Source organism: Rhinolophus ferrumequinum, chromosome 4, assembly GCF_004115265.2.
Source record: "Rhinolophus ferrumequinum isolate MPI-CBG mRhiFer1 chromosome 4, mRhiFer1_v1.p, whole genome shotgun sequence".
Taxonomy (NCBI): Eukaryota; Metazoa; Chordata; class Mammalia; order Chiroptera; family Rhinolophidae; genus Rhinolophus; species Rhinolophus ferrumequinum.
In genome coordinates this window covers 102949500-102964722 of record NC_046287.1, presented here as the reverse complement: position 1 = coordinate 102964722, position 15223 = coordinate 102949500, and the positions used below count along the sequence as shown (strand labels likewise).

Sequence of the window (15223 nt, the reverse complement as noted above, 5' to 3'; positions counted from 1 at the left end):
TCTTAGATTAAACATGTTCTAATTTTTCTCCATTGTCTTCTTTTGCCTTCAGTGGTTTTGTTCATGGTATTTTATTATTTTTATTCCAAATTCTATTTGCTTCTGCTTGATGTCTTCAGGTGTTTCCCTCCTCTCACGGAATCTCTATTTCTTACATCAAGTAGGGCCCATTCCTCACTCAATCTGGAAGAAGTCTGCTTTAGGCTCTGATGGCCCTTTTATTACCTCTTCATTAAATCTATTTCTGACTACAAGGGATTGTCTTTTGAACATGACTATTTTTTTTCCAATTTCATTGCTCAATACCTTAATTTTCAGGCTGGCTGCTCTTAGCTGGTTATGGTCTTCAGCACAATTTCCCTAAGGTACCAACATTTGTAGGGATTACTAACCTCCTGACTACGACACCAGTACAAACACCCACAACTTGCAGTTCGGCTACCTTTTTGTTATGACACTGAAAAGAAAGGAAATGCTATCGTGACTTTCCTCATGTAAGTGCCCCGGAAGCAATAAGGGGTGATATATGTTATAAGAAAGCAATGGGGTTTCTCATTCTGATTTTCAGAGGCATTAATACCATCGTTCATTACAGGCTATCATTCATTTGTTCACTCATTCATTTGTACCAATAGTTACTTAAGGCGTGCCCAGAGTTCCGGCACTGTTCTAGGCACGGGGAAGACAGGAGTGAACAGAACAGATGGTTCCAGCCCTCGCGGAGTTTACAGTTTACTGAGGTGGGGTTGTACAATCAGAGATTTCATATGTGTCTATTCACCCTCCCTTCCCACCTCCTCCCCCGAACACACACACAATACGTCAGATTGCAGCATGTTCTAAAAGGAAAAGGGGAAACTACACAGAGTGAGTGGAAAGCCGCTTGTCTTTATCGGCCCAAATGTGCTCAGACGTTAGAGTTTGGAACTGCTGCAGAGAGGGATCAAAGCTTCTGGTGTCTAAGAAAACCATGCACTTTTTTCAGGCAGGACCTGCTTTCCGATGCATCCCTTTGACCAGCACGTATCGGTATTGATTCTGGTTGGAAACAAGAATTTTAACCCCATAAAAGTCATGAGTGAAAGTGCCCATTGCACACGTGGCTTCTCAAGGTACGTGGCTCAGTGAGGGACACCTCTGCTTGCTTGTCACCTGCTCACAAAGACAGATGAGCACAGGGCCTGCTTTTGAAAACACTTCTAATGTTCTCATTACCAGAATTGGACTTGGAGCATTTGAAATAAAAAATGTTTTTTTTTTTTTTTTTTTTTTTCCTGAAATGCCCGGAGAGTATATGTGATAACTGTTCCAAGTAGGTACTCCTCTTAGAAGTGGAGGTCCATTGAAACAACTTTACTTTCTAGAGAGCGACGTAAGCTTATCTTTCAGCATAGGAGTACATTTATTAGATTTCTTTGCTCACAGTTAGATATAAGTTGTTCCTTCTCCCTGTTGTCAGGGCATCCCTCATTTTGTAGGTTCCTGAGGGCAAATCCCTTAGTAACCACCATCATTAAGGACCATGCTTTCCCCATAATCTCTTTTTTCCCATCAGACTTATTTACTTTACTGGCATTACAGGAATTTTTCGTAAAGCATAGCAAGCCAGGATGACGCAGCTACTGTGAGAACATGTCACAGTGTGTATGGAACAATAAATTGTCCATTGATACATCTATGAGGCTGTTAAGAACAGGCATTTTCAAAGGTACTGCAAATACTCAAAATGACCAGAAATCCTGAAAGTTATGCAGACTAGATTAGGATGAAAAGAGGGAAACCTCCAAGTATGACAGGAAGAATTCTTTTCCTCTGAAGAGTATTATTAAGAAATGGAAAATGTTGGGATAGGAAGAAACAATTACTTTGAGCAACAGATAAACTTTTCTTAACAAAGAGATAGATGGTTCCTAGAAAATTTTATGTATTTCAAAGTAGGTCAAAAAGCGACTGACAGTTAAAAAGTTTCAGAAATTATTTTTGCCTTGGAAAAAAAATATATTCAATGACATGCTAAGTTCTGCTTAATTTCCATAAAATTCTGAGGATGTGAAATGTTCCTCCCAGTTCTACTGATTACAACCCACTTTCTTTTACACCACTTAGTTCCTATTGTTCTCAGATGGTATTCCTTCAAGTTTTAGGTCCACACAATATCTCTAGGATAATTTATATCTTTAATTGTCAAAAATAATCCTAGAAAGCCAAACAATCTCCCACTTACTGATAAGACCACGTAAGGTCAGAGAGGTAAAGTAACTTGCCCAAGGTCACAGAGTGGTTGACTCAGGAGCTGAACCCATGTCTATTTGATAACATATGCTGTGAGCTTCCTGTATCACATCTTAAAAACAAACAAAACCTCCCCAAACCCAAAAAACAACAACAAACTCCCCCGACCCCCCCCATCACTTATGATGAAGACTGAATAAAGTCAGTTCTCCTTATCCACATATTTTCCTCTGGCATAAGCTAGTTTGGGGACCTTAAGGGCTGGTAAAATAAAATAGAAATGTGATTTGGAGAATGAGGCTTCCTACAGATTAGTATACTTGGTTATCTTCTAGAAAGACTCATATAACATCCAGCCACGGAGGTCCCTCCTGTCAGACTGTCTGCCCTTGTAAGTTGGATGCACCTTCTCGCCATTAGAGGGGCTGTGACAAAGGCTAGAAGTACAAAAAGGCGTCAAGAATGGAGGACACGTGAAAATATAGGCAATCTGATTAATGACACATCGTAGAAATGTCTAGAGACTCTTCTTTCCTAGATATACTGATGATATAACATTACCCTCACAAAAAGCAAGTGAACTTGAAGGCACAGTTCTCTCTGTTTACTTCTCTCTGTGGCCTCGCCAAACCATTTTTCTCTTTGGTCTCCCCAGACTGAACACTTCAGAGTGAAAGATTTCAATAAAGAGAAAGTCAGCATCAAGTCACTGCCCTCTTCTCCCTTCTCATCCTCGGCATTTCAGCATTTTATCTTAGAGAAATGACAGTAACGCTTCAGTAATTTCCTTTTTGTCTGTCTTCTGCTAAGATGCCATTACATGGACTTTTCCCCAATTTTCAAAATAGGTACTGCCATCAGAGCCTGAAAGAATGTCTGCCAAGCTCTGTGAGCAGAGAAAGATGAGGTTACATTGACATTTCAAGGTCCTTTCTCACTGAAAGGAGATCGAATAACCTGCTAGAGGCAGGATAATCCTGAATTTCAACTTCCTTCTCCTCCCCAACAGAACTGACAAACTGCTCTCATTCACGTGTCCCTGGCTGGCCATCCTCTCTTCCTTCTTCTCTCATTTTCTCCTCCTTTTTATTTTCTTCTGCTTGTGGCTCATTTTATGCAGCAAAATCTCAGGAATTGTAATCCATTAATTCAAAATATGTGATACATTGGATAAGGCCTTGTATTTTTTTATATCAACTTTCAAAATGATATGCTGACTTACAACGTGGATTGGTGGTCCTCAGAATCATTGCCTATCAGAGTCATCTGGAAAACTGGGCCCTCCAGATTCAGTGGGTCTGGGTGGTGCTCGATAATTTGCATACTCCAAGAATAGTGGCAACTGCTAGGGGGCAGGGAGGGGCAAGCATGAGTCCTGTCACACTGCCAACAGTACGCAGGGGAGACAGGCATGATACACTAAACACACCCAGAAACAGAACCACAAAATGGGAAGTGCTGCTCTAAGAGAGACACGGGGTGGAGGTCGGGGCAGGACTGGTGACAGTGAAGCTGAGGCCTGGAAATAACTGATGCTAGATACAGTCAGAGAAGGCTTTCAGGCAGAAGAGAACGGGGGTGTGGGAGTTATATCAGCGGGGAAAGGTCACTTGGTGGTGGCTCACTCGCTCACTTCCTTTTGATCTTATTAGAGGCTGTTGGGCAAGCCACCACTTCCCTCTGGGATGGCCTCCACCCCCTTCACCCAGCTCACCCTCTGCAGAGTGCTAGCTGTCCCTTGATATACGATAACATACTTACATTTGTTTTCTATGTGTCTCCTCTACTGCTCTTAGCTGGGACAAGGGCAAGAGTTTGTTTTGTTCTTGTGGCCTCACTTTCTAGCTTAATACCCAGTACTCAATAAAAATTTGTTGCATTAAGGAATAAAGAAACATTAAGACATAGAAGGCCATGAATTGTCTCCAGCTTAGAAACCCTACATGCAACTCAAGGCTCACATAAGTCTACCAGAGCCATTCTGCAACCAAGCAGGATGCTGACAAAGCACCAATGCTCCCGGAGAACACTGTATCAAGGACGCCCGCATGTTATTTCAATGGAGAACTTGATTAGTGGTGTGTTGAGAGAATGTCTGGCGTATGAAATCTTTATAGCAATTTGTCAAAGTGCAGCTTGTGACCCATTACTTGACCATAAAACCAATTTGGTAGGTGCTGACCAGTGTGGCTGTGATGAAAGAGAACAGGAAACCATAGAAGAGAAATGGCAGAGTGATGGTACCCAAATAGGGAGGGTAAACACTGGTTCACGAAGCCTGTTTCCGGCTCTCTGTGTGTCTACACACATGTATGACTGTGTGCTCTGTCATAATGCAAGATGTTTCTTACTGGTGGGCCTGATCAAAAGCTTCTAGACTCTGTGGGAACAGCAGTCATTTGAAGATTTTACCTGAGCATTAGATTCGGGCCTACCCAAACGGCAAGCCCAGCTTCCTGAGCTATTTTAATAGAACCCTATGTAAGGCAGGCATCAGGGCAAGACAACAGGTTTTGAACAGAAGATTTTGCAGCTGTGTCAGTGGGAACCTTACACAGGGCCCCAGCCTAAAGGGACCCTGAGGACAGTGAAGACTGGATGTGTGGGGACAGCTACCAGGGAGCACTGCCAGAAGCTGCCCAATTTTGATAAATAAGGGTCAGAAACTAAAGTTTCAGCTGTTCCCCTCCAGGATCCCCTTGGAGACGACACAATGAGGGAGAGGCTTGAAAGAAAGTCTAGGGGGTGGGGAGAAGGTGAAGGGGTTAGAAAGTACAAATTAGTAGTTACAATATAGTCACAGGGATATGAAAGACAGTATGAGGAATATAATCAATAACATTATAAAGATCATGTAGGGTGTCAGACAGGCACATGTCTTATTATGGAGACCACTTCATGGACTGTGTAGATGCCTGACCACTGCGCTGTACACCTGAAGCTGAAGCTGAATAATATTGAATGTCAACTCTAATTGTGTGTGTGTGTGTGTGTGTGTGTGTGTGTGTGTGTTTGTGTGCGTACACACTATGCCAAAAAAATGTATACACATTTTAAGCGATGTTAACACTTTGGTCAACGTTGCTCAAGCAGTAGTTCACCGTCATCAGAAGTGTCTGGGCGCTGATGGTAACCACTTTGAGCATCTCTTGTAATTGCAGAAGTCAAACATGAATTGTATTCATCTTTTGTTATTGGTATATATTAATAGTTTTTCCTTTCTTAAAATGTGTATACACTTTTTTTGCTCTCTCTCTGTCTATGTCTCTCTCTCTCTCTCTCTCTCTCTCTCTCTCTCTATATATATATATATATATATATATATGTATATTATATGTGTATATATATATATTTTCTCTCTCTCTTTCTATATATATATATGTATATATATATATTCATTCACGGGATGTGGAGTACAGCATAGGGAATATAGTCAATAGAATTGTAACAGCTATATATGATGTCAAAGGAACAGTAGACTTGGGGGGTTATCACTTTGTGAGGGGTGTAAATGTCTAACTATTACATTGTTTGTACAACTGAAACTAATAAAATAATAATAAAAAGAAAGTCTAATCTTACATATATTCTTGTTACTTTACATTATATCATAAAATATACACACAGGTACAATACACATTACAATATGCATTCTGTTACAAAATATATACACATGCATATGTACACAATACACGTATACATATGTATAGTACAGATGTTATGCACATCCATTATATAATACATATGCTAACACAGAGATACATTTTCAGCATCTACAGCCAGCAGGGGAAAGACCTCTAGTATACTGTATTTGGTAGGGACTCTATATACATTTGTTCATGAATTAACTGAAGAAGTGAAGTCCTTTACAGTCTGGTTAGGTTTTTATCTTGTCAACATCAAAATATTTATTAAATTCCTGGTTCCTATGTGCTTATTTATTTAGATGTCAGCTCATTTTAATAAAAGTATTTTAGGGTTTATTAAATTATTAAATAGTTACAAGAACGGTACAAAGACAATAAAATCGGATTGACACGTAACTACCAGAAGTTTCTAATCTAAGACAGTGATAACTCTCCCAATTCAGAGACATATTAATTGTTCCTTATCTCTTATAAAAGTTTTTATACATTGTGAGCAAGAAAGACACTGAGTGATAAAGGATTCAGGGTGCTCACCAGACCATGGGTGTGGTCTGTTCAGTGCAAACACTGAGAGTCAGTAACATTCTAAGAGGTATCAAACAACCAAAATATTAAGCATTTAGCATAAGCCCTTTTACACTGCAGCATTTTTTCCAAATACATCAAACTATAAGTTTTAACACCTAACGTGTGTGCTTGCTATGCATTAAAAAAAAAAAAAAATCTCTTGAGAAAAAAACAGTTCCCCATCACACACTCTACTTTATGAACTACAAAGTAAGGAAGGGGTAAATGCACAACTGACATAGATTTTATTCCTAGAAACAGAATGGTATTATATGTGAATATCTAATAATTTCACTAGAGATAGTTCAGTAGAATAATTAACAAGTAATTAAATCTCCCAATCATTAATAAACAAAATGTTTCTCTTCTATTAGAGTACGATGTTGTGCCTTACCATTTACAAATTAACTTGTCCTACCTTCATTAAACACAAAGTTAAACAGTCAATATCTAAGATGCACGTAATTAACCCTGTGCCATGGAAGTTTCCTCTTATTTTTCAGGACTCTTGCACAATATTTCCTACAGGGTTATGCTGGAAGTAATGTAACCAGGCTATTACTCAGGGAAAGAAAAAGCAGCAGTATGCAATTTGGATCTATTTAATGCTGGTTAACATACGGTATCCTGTTTTTAAATTCATAAACAAAAAAAGAAAAACATTTTATTTTTTTAAATGTTGGAGAAGGCTAAGCAAAGGAAAGGAAAAACAGCTTTTGGCCAGTTTCGATGTTTCAAAGAAAACAAATAAGGATATTTACATTAGTATTTAGCAGAAATCAAGCATAAAGCCTACCTCTGCTACAATCCTGAATATGATGGGATTAACTATTTTCCAAACACAAACTAGTAGCTCTTTTTACCGATTAGCAATTTTAAGGAACAGTCATATTGAATCTTTAGTAAAACTTCAGCACCCAGAAAAATTCCATGACATCACAGCCTGTTGTACCGTGGACGCTTGTACAAAAATGACCAAATCTCACCCCTGAAATACTGCAATCCCAAACAGAAAACCTAAAAGACATTACCCCTGTCTCTGAATGGTGACATTGTAAGTAATTCCCAGTATGTGGAACCTTCCATCCCCCACCCCCATCCATTGAAACCTTCTGGAGCACCGTCCCCACGCTCTGCAAGTAACAAGCAGTTACCCGCTACACACACACACACACACACACACACACACACACACACACACAGCCTCTCGTACCTACCAAGCCCTTTGATGAGGCTGATCACGCAGGACCGTCTCCAACAGGCTGCTGTAATCTCCATGAGCCTGTGCAGGACCCCAAACTAACAGTCTGGAACAGTTACACAGACTATGTGCCAAAGCAAAACAAACGTAATGACGGGCTCCATGGTCCTGCTGCTCCCTGCCACCACGAGTGTCTCGGCCACAAGGTAGGGCTCTTTTATTTTTGGCCCAAGGTGTATTTTTAGTCAGGTGCGACAGACCTACAGTAAAAGACAAACTAAAACAGGCCTTCCGTCCAGGGCAGACCGTCCACGCCGATGGGACAATTTTTAGCTGCACAGTAAGACAGTGACCTACAACTCGCACAGTGCCCGTGTGTCTATATTTATCCTCAGGAACACACGAGGCTGACAGATGAGGGAAGCTGCTCAAAGCCCTCCAGGCCCGCGCCTGACCCACACAGCTCATCATACACAGTCCATGAAGACGGAGACAGGCCACCCACAGGTCTAAGCTGCCAGGCCTATGCCCCTATGAGCTGAGATAACACAGGCTGGGTGACAAACTGTGATTTGGGAATGAGGAGCTCTTGGCTACAAGTACAAACGGCTTTAAGCAGCTTTAAACAGCTTCAGTTCTTACAGACCAAACCAACAGCAGAGAATCCCCATCTGAAGCCAAGAGTCAGTGAGAAACCGTACACCTCACGGAAAATGAGACGCTGAACATCTGTTGACATAAGTAGTCTAGAGAAGTGATTGGGTTTAAGCCTATAGCTATATTATTTTAAACGGCGCAGCCTGAATGGATTTGTTAAAAACTTAATTTGTAAGACCACGAAGGAGCCAATATTGGTGAATGTTAGGTATTCCACCTCAAAAGAAAACAGGCTTAGGCCAGGGAGGAGATTGAGAAGGAAAATGCAAAGTTACCTAAAAACAAAATAAAAGTGCAACTAATTTATCTTTCAACGGGCATTACTTTTGACAGGATTTTATGAGGGTCAATGAAAATCCATTTCTTTACTAAGACAGCTGGGAAGGGCCACGAAACTCAAGTAATTTTTTATTCTTGATTTACTCAAGATAACTGAAGGTTTTCTTTAGCAATACAGGTTGGGCTTACAAAACAGCGTGGTCTGGAGAACTGGCTGGTGAACTAACATTTCACAGGAAAGAGAAGTGTCCAAATTACCCAAATGAGGACTAAAGGTGACTCAAGCAAGCTAAGCGCCAGCAATGACGCCCCACCTTGTCTCACACATTTGGGTGCATGATGCCTTTTGTAAAGAGCTGACTGAGGGGCTTATGTGACATTTGGTTTATGTTTTACTAAAAGTGCTCAAAATAATTACAACATAAGAATGTGCCCGTGGAAGTTTCTGCATTTTGAGTAATAAGACTTCTTCTTCGATTCTCCTCTTTCTGTATCTGAATTGGAATTGAGGACTTGACTGAAAATTCACACTTCGTCAGCTTCCAGTCTCTAGTGCTATTATTAGACTAACCTTTCCAATGAAAAGAACATTACTTAAAACAGCCACACAAAAATATGAAAAAAAGTGTTTATCACTGTATTTTTTCACTTTTTTTTTTTTTACAGATACCAATTACCAAACAACATTTAAGGAAAGTGCAAGGGGCAAAAATAGTAGAAAGAGAAGTAACATTTACGGGGCACTGCATGGGTTCAGGCACTCTGCTTGGCACTTTTCATATATTATTTCATTTGGTCCTCACTGCAACCTTCTGAAGAGGCATCGTCATCTCCACTTCAGAGTTGATGAAAAGAAATAAAAATAAAATTGCCCAAGGTCACTCAAGGTCATTCAAGTACAGATTTGTCGGACTCCAGTGTCACTACATTTGTTAATTTTTATCTAGTACTTTCATCAATATGAATTAGGTCTTCTAAACAGTGGTAACTTTAGAGTGTTTGTATACATATAAGACTAGCACCCAAACTATCTACTTCTTTACCCAGGAACTTCACAGAGCCAACACCCAGCTGAATTCCCGAGAGTGCGAACTGCTTGGATGCCTGCCTGGTTTGTGTGTCCTTCTGTGGCAGCCTGGCCCTCACTGATGTGGGGAGCGTCCGAAGGGCGTGAACCACACTGTTTCAGCTTTGGATCCCCAGGGCCTACTCAAAGTTGAATTAGTGAATAACAGACGGTGTTTTCATAATCAAGGCAGAAGGCTCTAATTCCATCTATTAAAGCTCAGAGTTGTTGGTGCTGAGAATTCCCAGGGCACCTCACCCATCTCCTCCGAGCTTCTTTCTCCTATGGCAGACATCACTCTAACAACCTGACTTCCCTCCACTTAGGTTAGATTAAAAGCAACAAATCACCACTATGAAGGCCCCAAAAGTCAGGCAGACTGAAGACTGAATAAGTGACAGTTATCAGCTGATGGTGCATATTGATAGAAAAATCAGAAAACAACAACAAAAAGCAGACATATGAAAGATAGCAGCCGATGGATTTTTAAGTATAAAAAGAAATGGCCCTTAACATTTCAAGAGCCCCAATGAACCCCTATATTACAGAATCATTAATAATTAATACATTTGCTGATGGTCTCAACTCATGTAGACATGGTTAAATTATGACAGCATCCTATACCACAGATACATACAGAGAACAGTAAAGTGCAATTTAGAAAGAATTGTATTCAAAATTATTACCGTAGTTTACCATGTATAATGTACATTTTTTTTGACCAAATTTGTAAGGGAAAAATAAGGATGCACATTATATACATGGGTAGTACTAATTCCGTATCTATATAAATGGTTTTAATTCTTTTATTTATGCTTATGAATTAAAAGTGTAACTCTAGAAATCAATAACGATATCCATATGCAAAATAATACTCTGGAATATGATCATCGGTTTCGTTGAACTTATGATGAACTTGCAACGAGGAAGAGTTCTTGGCCTTCTATGATGCGTAAATATCATAAATTTGATAACGGTACATAAAATTTCTTGCACTTTGTATCTGATCTTGCGTTTTGTAATTATTTGTTATATAAATTTTTTGTACCATAATATGATAAAAATGCTAAAATTCCTTTGTAATACAAAAAACAAGTACCTAAATGTAAACAAAAATTTGAATTAAAAAATTAAACGATTTTTCCCCCTGAAAATTTGGGCCAAAAATGTGGGTGCGCATTATACATGGCAAAATATGGTACTGAAATGTTTAGACACTTCAAGGGTTAAGCTTCATGATCAGGAGAAATTTACCCAGAGATCATTTATTCCCTGATGATGCTAAATAAATGTCATCCTTTTAAACGATATCAATGTAATCTAAATTTAATAAATGAAATAAACTGGAATGCTGGCATGTTTAATTGATAGTACCCTCAAATATGAATTGAATACTGACTTTAAAGTTGATGCTTTTTTTTTTTTATTTCTTTAACAGTAAATCTAAGATTCATAAAAATTCCCTTTCTTTGTGTGGCTTGGTAGCATGATTGCAAATATTTGGACTCATGATTGCAAATCAGAGTCCAAACGTGATGCTTCTACTTTTACAAGCTTAGAAGTTCAAGAAAGTTCCTGTGTGTTTAGTTTATCTCACTGCTTCAAGATTGTTCTCAGGCTACTGGCTGACTGACAGCTGCTGTATTACAATGAAGGCTAGACGACATAACCACTCTCGTTAAATGTAGCCTACTAGTTTCTGTTCACTTTCCTTAATGTACAGCGAATCCACTTGATTAAATTATGGAAAACAGGAAACATCCTTTAGACACCAACTCAAGACATTGTTCCAGCTTGAAGAAAAAAACCAGCATGTAAAATGATCATGCTGTATCGTTCAAAATGCTACAGTGATAAGAAACTTAAGCTGATGGTGATTCTTATTTTTTTCATCATTGGTCTTATAAGTCCAACATTTCTCACTGAGACTTTAGAACCAGTTTGTGATGCAGTTAATGAGATATTTCAGCAATAAAATGGCTACATTTTATTTGCATAATCATGTGCATACTAAGTTTTTCTAGAATTTTAGTAAATACGTGTCAAGATATTATCACAGAAACATGGCAGTCAACGGCAGATCCCAGTGTGAAAAGTTTTACATCTTTTCACTATTTTTCCATGATATAACATAATATATTTTCATTCACTTATATTAACAAATCTTTCAGAGAAAAAGAGCCTCTGAGGCTGTCTTAAGGAAGAAACCGAACTAAGTACAACACAAGCAAACATCACCGCAGTCTTGCCTCTTCCCTGTGGAGAACATGCCAAAGGCAAAGAACCCACAAAATACAATGTGTTATTGTGCCCGGAAGTAATGGCTACCAGACAGGCTTCTAGTTGCAGTGGCATTTGCCAAGCATATCAGCACCTGAAGACATAGGCAACAAAGAAACGCAACCTGCAGGTGTTTACCAGGAAGACGTCTAGGAAAATGCTGGCTTGTTTTAGCACAGTGCACCTCTGGAACCAAGCCCTGGTTGAAGCAGTGTTCTACCAACAGTGGAGCGGCGATTCTTGGTACAGAAGCTCACATTAATCTTTAAGCACCAGCCATTCTCCTGTAAATGACCAGGTGCACTTAAACACAACCTTGGAAAGGGAAATCAGAAGGGATTACTTGACAATGAAAAGTGAAAGCATTTACGTGTATTAGAAATTCTCTAAATGCTTTTCCTCCAAAAAGTTTTCTCTGATGATTTCCATCAAACAGCTTATAAATAATCCCTAGTTGTACAAGTGTAATCCCCTACTCCATCTTTCCCTTGCCTACAGTCTTTTAATTGTATTATTTTGGAGGACTATTGCATTAATCCTGTTTCTTGAGTTTAACTCATTTATTTTGGGGGTAGGGTCCTGACAAAGCTCAGAATTTACCCAAAGCTGGGGAGCTATATAAAAAGTACAGAGTTCAGGGCCTCCAGGAGACCTACAGAATCTGAACCTTTGGTGAGTCTAGAATCTGTCTTTTTTAAAGACTCCATAACTGAGTCTCTTGTGCAGCCAGGTGTGGAAGCTGCTGATGGCCTCTGGGAATATTTAATAATAAATGATAATTGAGTATCCTGTAAACTGCCTCCCCAGACAGGGGACTGCAAAGGAGTTAAAAATAGTTACTGTCTTGAACAGAGCTATCGAGCTGGTAATCTCACACTTACAACTCAAACAATAAAGAAGAATTGGGAAGTACACTAAAAAAACCTTGGGGTTTGCATATTCTGTCCTTAATTTGTTTTGTTTGTTTGTTTGTTTTCTTTTTTTCCAACCTTAAAACAGCCTCAGTTACTGGAAACATTTTAAGTATGTTTGGAACAACCTGAATATGTGAAACTACTTTTTAAATTAAATTTTATGAAATCTAAATATAGATCAAGTATTTTTGATGAATTATTCCCCCCAAATAAGAATATAAAATATTTCCTGAATTTTTTAGGCTGATTATATGTCAAAGTGAAAATGTTTTAGATATATTGAATGAGGTAAACTACTTTATTAAAATTAATTTCAGATGTGTTTAAACTGTTTGATGTAACTACTAGAAAGCTTAAAATTGCATGTCTTGCATTATATTTCCCTTGTATATGCTTTTGTCCTGACCAATGACTGCTTTATGAAGCTGAGACACACGCGAGACAATTTTTGTGACTAAACATGGAAAGCCACAATGTTGCATACTCGTGAATTAGTAAGTACCTGTAATCCTATAGATTCACAAATAAGTGATAAACATATTGATTTCTTGATTCAATAAGCAAACATCTATTAATCACTTCAAAAAGTGTCAGGCTGGGTGAGACTGCGAGGTAGTTAGTTACTTCCATCCCCACTTAACAACTGAGAAAAAGTCACTTGCTCAAGATCACACAGCCCGTAAGTGACAGAAAAAGGACTCAGATGTAGCTTTCCTGGCTCAGAACTCTCTACGCTTCCTACTGGACCAGACTGCCTCCTAGAAGCTGAGAAGCAAAAACACTATGAAAGAAAGATATTGCATATGAAATGCTTCCCCATGGCACCCAAATCCATATAGACCCCCAAACCCAAATATAAAGCTGACGAGGGACCAGAGTTTTAAACCTCAGCCCTCCCTAAGCCCTAAGTCGGCCTTGGTACGCAAGATTACGCACTCATTTGTCACAGCTCCCCTGGCTTCTCCTGCAGTGTTTTGCACACCGTGGGTTGTTAATGAATACTTCTTGATTGCTTAAATCTTTCATTTTTGTAAAACCACATCTATGTGGGGAGGAAGCTGGTAAGGCTGTATGAAAATTCCTAAATGAGGCCTGCAAGAGGCACATCACTCTCTGATTTACACCATCTCCACAGCACGATGATTTTCATTGGGTGCACATAGTTTACTGTTCTCAGAGGGTTAATAAACTTGAACGCTGGGGAAAATAGGCCCGATATTGAAGCAGAATGCTAACCTAGTGGATGAATGTTTGGTGGGCTTCTTTCTCAATCCGGGAGAGAGTTCCCTCCCACCTCCTCTGGTTAGCGACCACCCCACGCCGTCCTCTGCTTCTTCCCCTCCAACTACATACTTGAGGTGCCTCTTCCTCCCAGTCCTGCCAACACATCGTCACTTTCAAGGACCTTTTCAAAACCCCATTTGTACCACAAAATCTCTCTTAACCGAATAAAAGGGAAATGGTTATTTTGCTCACTTGGTTACATTCTGGGGTGCAATCGTCGTGAGCTCCCAAATCGGAAGGATGAAATATTTAAATACGTATCTATATGAATGGTGTTTTCTTACTGCATCAGCTCCCAGAGTTATTATCTCTCTCAACTGTATCGTTCTAAGTCCATTGATTTGAATAACCCTCATGAAGTCACTTTTTAAGAGTTTGTTCACATGCTGGCATGTCTTCCTGAAATACCGTATGTGGTGGACACAGAATTATAAATTAATTCAAAGATCATTTATTTTGCAATATTCATCCAGAGAATTTAAAATGTGTAGCAAACCTTACACAGTGTAAGTGTAAGGTTCACAGCCTGTTGTTTTATTACAAGGTAGGCGTGTCTGCCTTTCTTTCTTACGTAATGACATACCACCTGCCATTACTTACTGTTAGGAGAGCACTTGGTGGCACTCTGGAGAAGTTACTGCCATGCCCTGGCAGCCCATAAAGTTAATACAACTTCCAGAAGTTTCCTCACGTAAGGGTAGGTTAGGAGGCACTGGGAAAATCTGATTCAACTAGTCTAATAGGATGGAGTTTAAACTGGCATAAAAACACAAAAACATGTCATTATTGAGTCACCTAAGACTAGGAGAAACTTTCTCCTGGAGGGTTCATGCACGTGTCCATGGCCCCAGAAAGCACACTGCTCTCCCCAGAAGGTAGAAAGGAAAGTGAAACAACTGATAACACCTGTCTGTCACAGCAGGACCAAATCATGTATGGCTAGGAGTAAAAAGGCTAACAGAGACCATCTGGCACCTTGTTTCTCAGGAAGCAGTATCTTGGGGACCCTTCATGATACATCAGCTTCCCATGCAAATTACAGTATACTCTCCTGGGAGACTTCCACATGTAAAAATTGGTCCAATAACATAGATGA

At 39.4% G+C, this 15223-nt stretch overlaps 1 protein-coding gene across 8 annotated transcripts in view; it reads right to left on the bottom strand.

Annotated features, from left to right (window-relative positions):
* Positions 1 to 15223, bottom strand: part of FRY (FRY microtubule binding protein) — a 430430-nt gene that overhangs the window by 213067 nt on the left and 202140 nt on the right. Inside the window, exon 1 of one of the 8 annotated variants that reach the window (XM_033103876.1) lies at positions 7664 to 7780. The exons of the other annotated variants lie outside the window; for them this stretch is intronic. Within the exon in view, the coding sequence (XP_032959767.1) occupies positions 7664 to 7724 (61 nt within the window). The 5' untranslated portion in view covers positions 7725 to 7780. Of the gene's footprint in view, positions 1 to 7663; positions 7781 to 15223 lie in introns of those variants that run through there. 8 annotated transcript variants of the gene reach the window in all.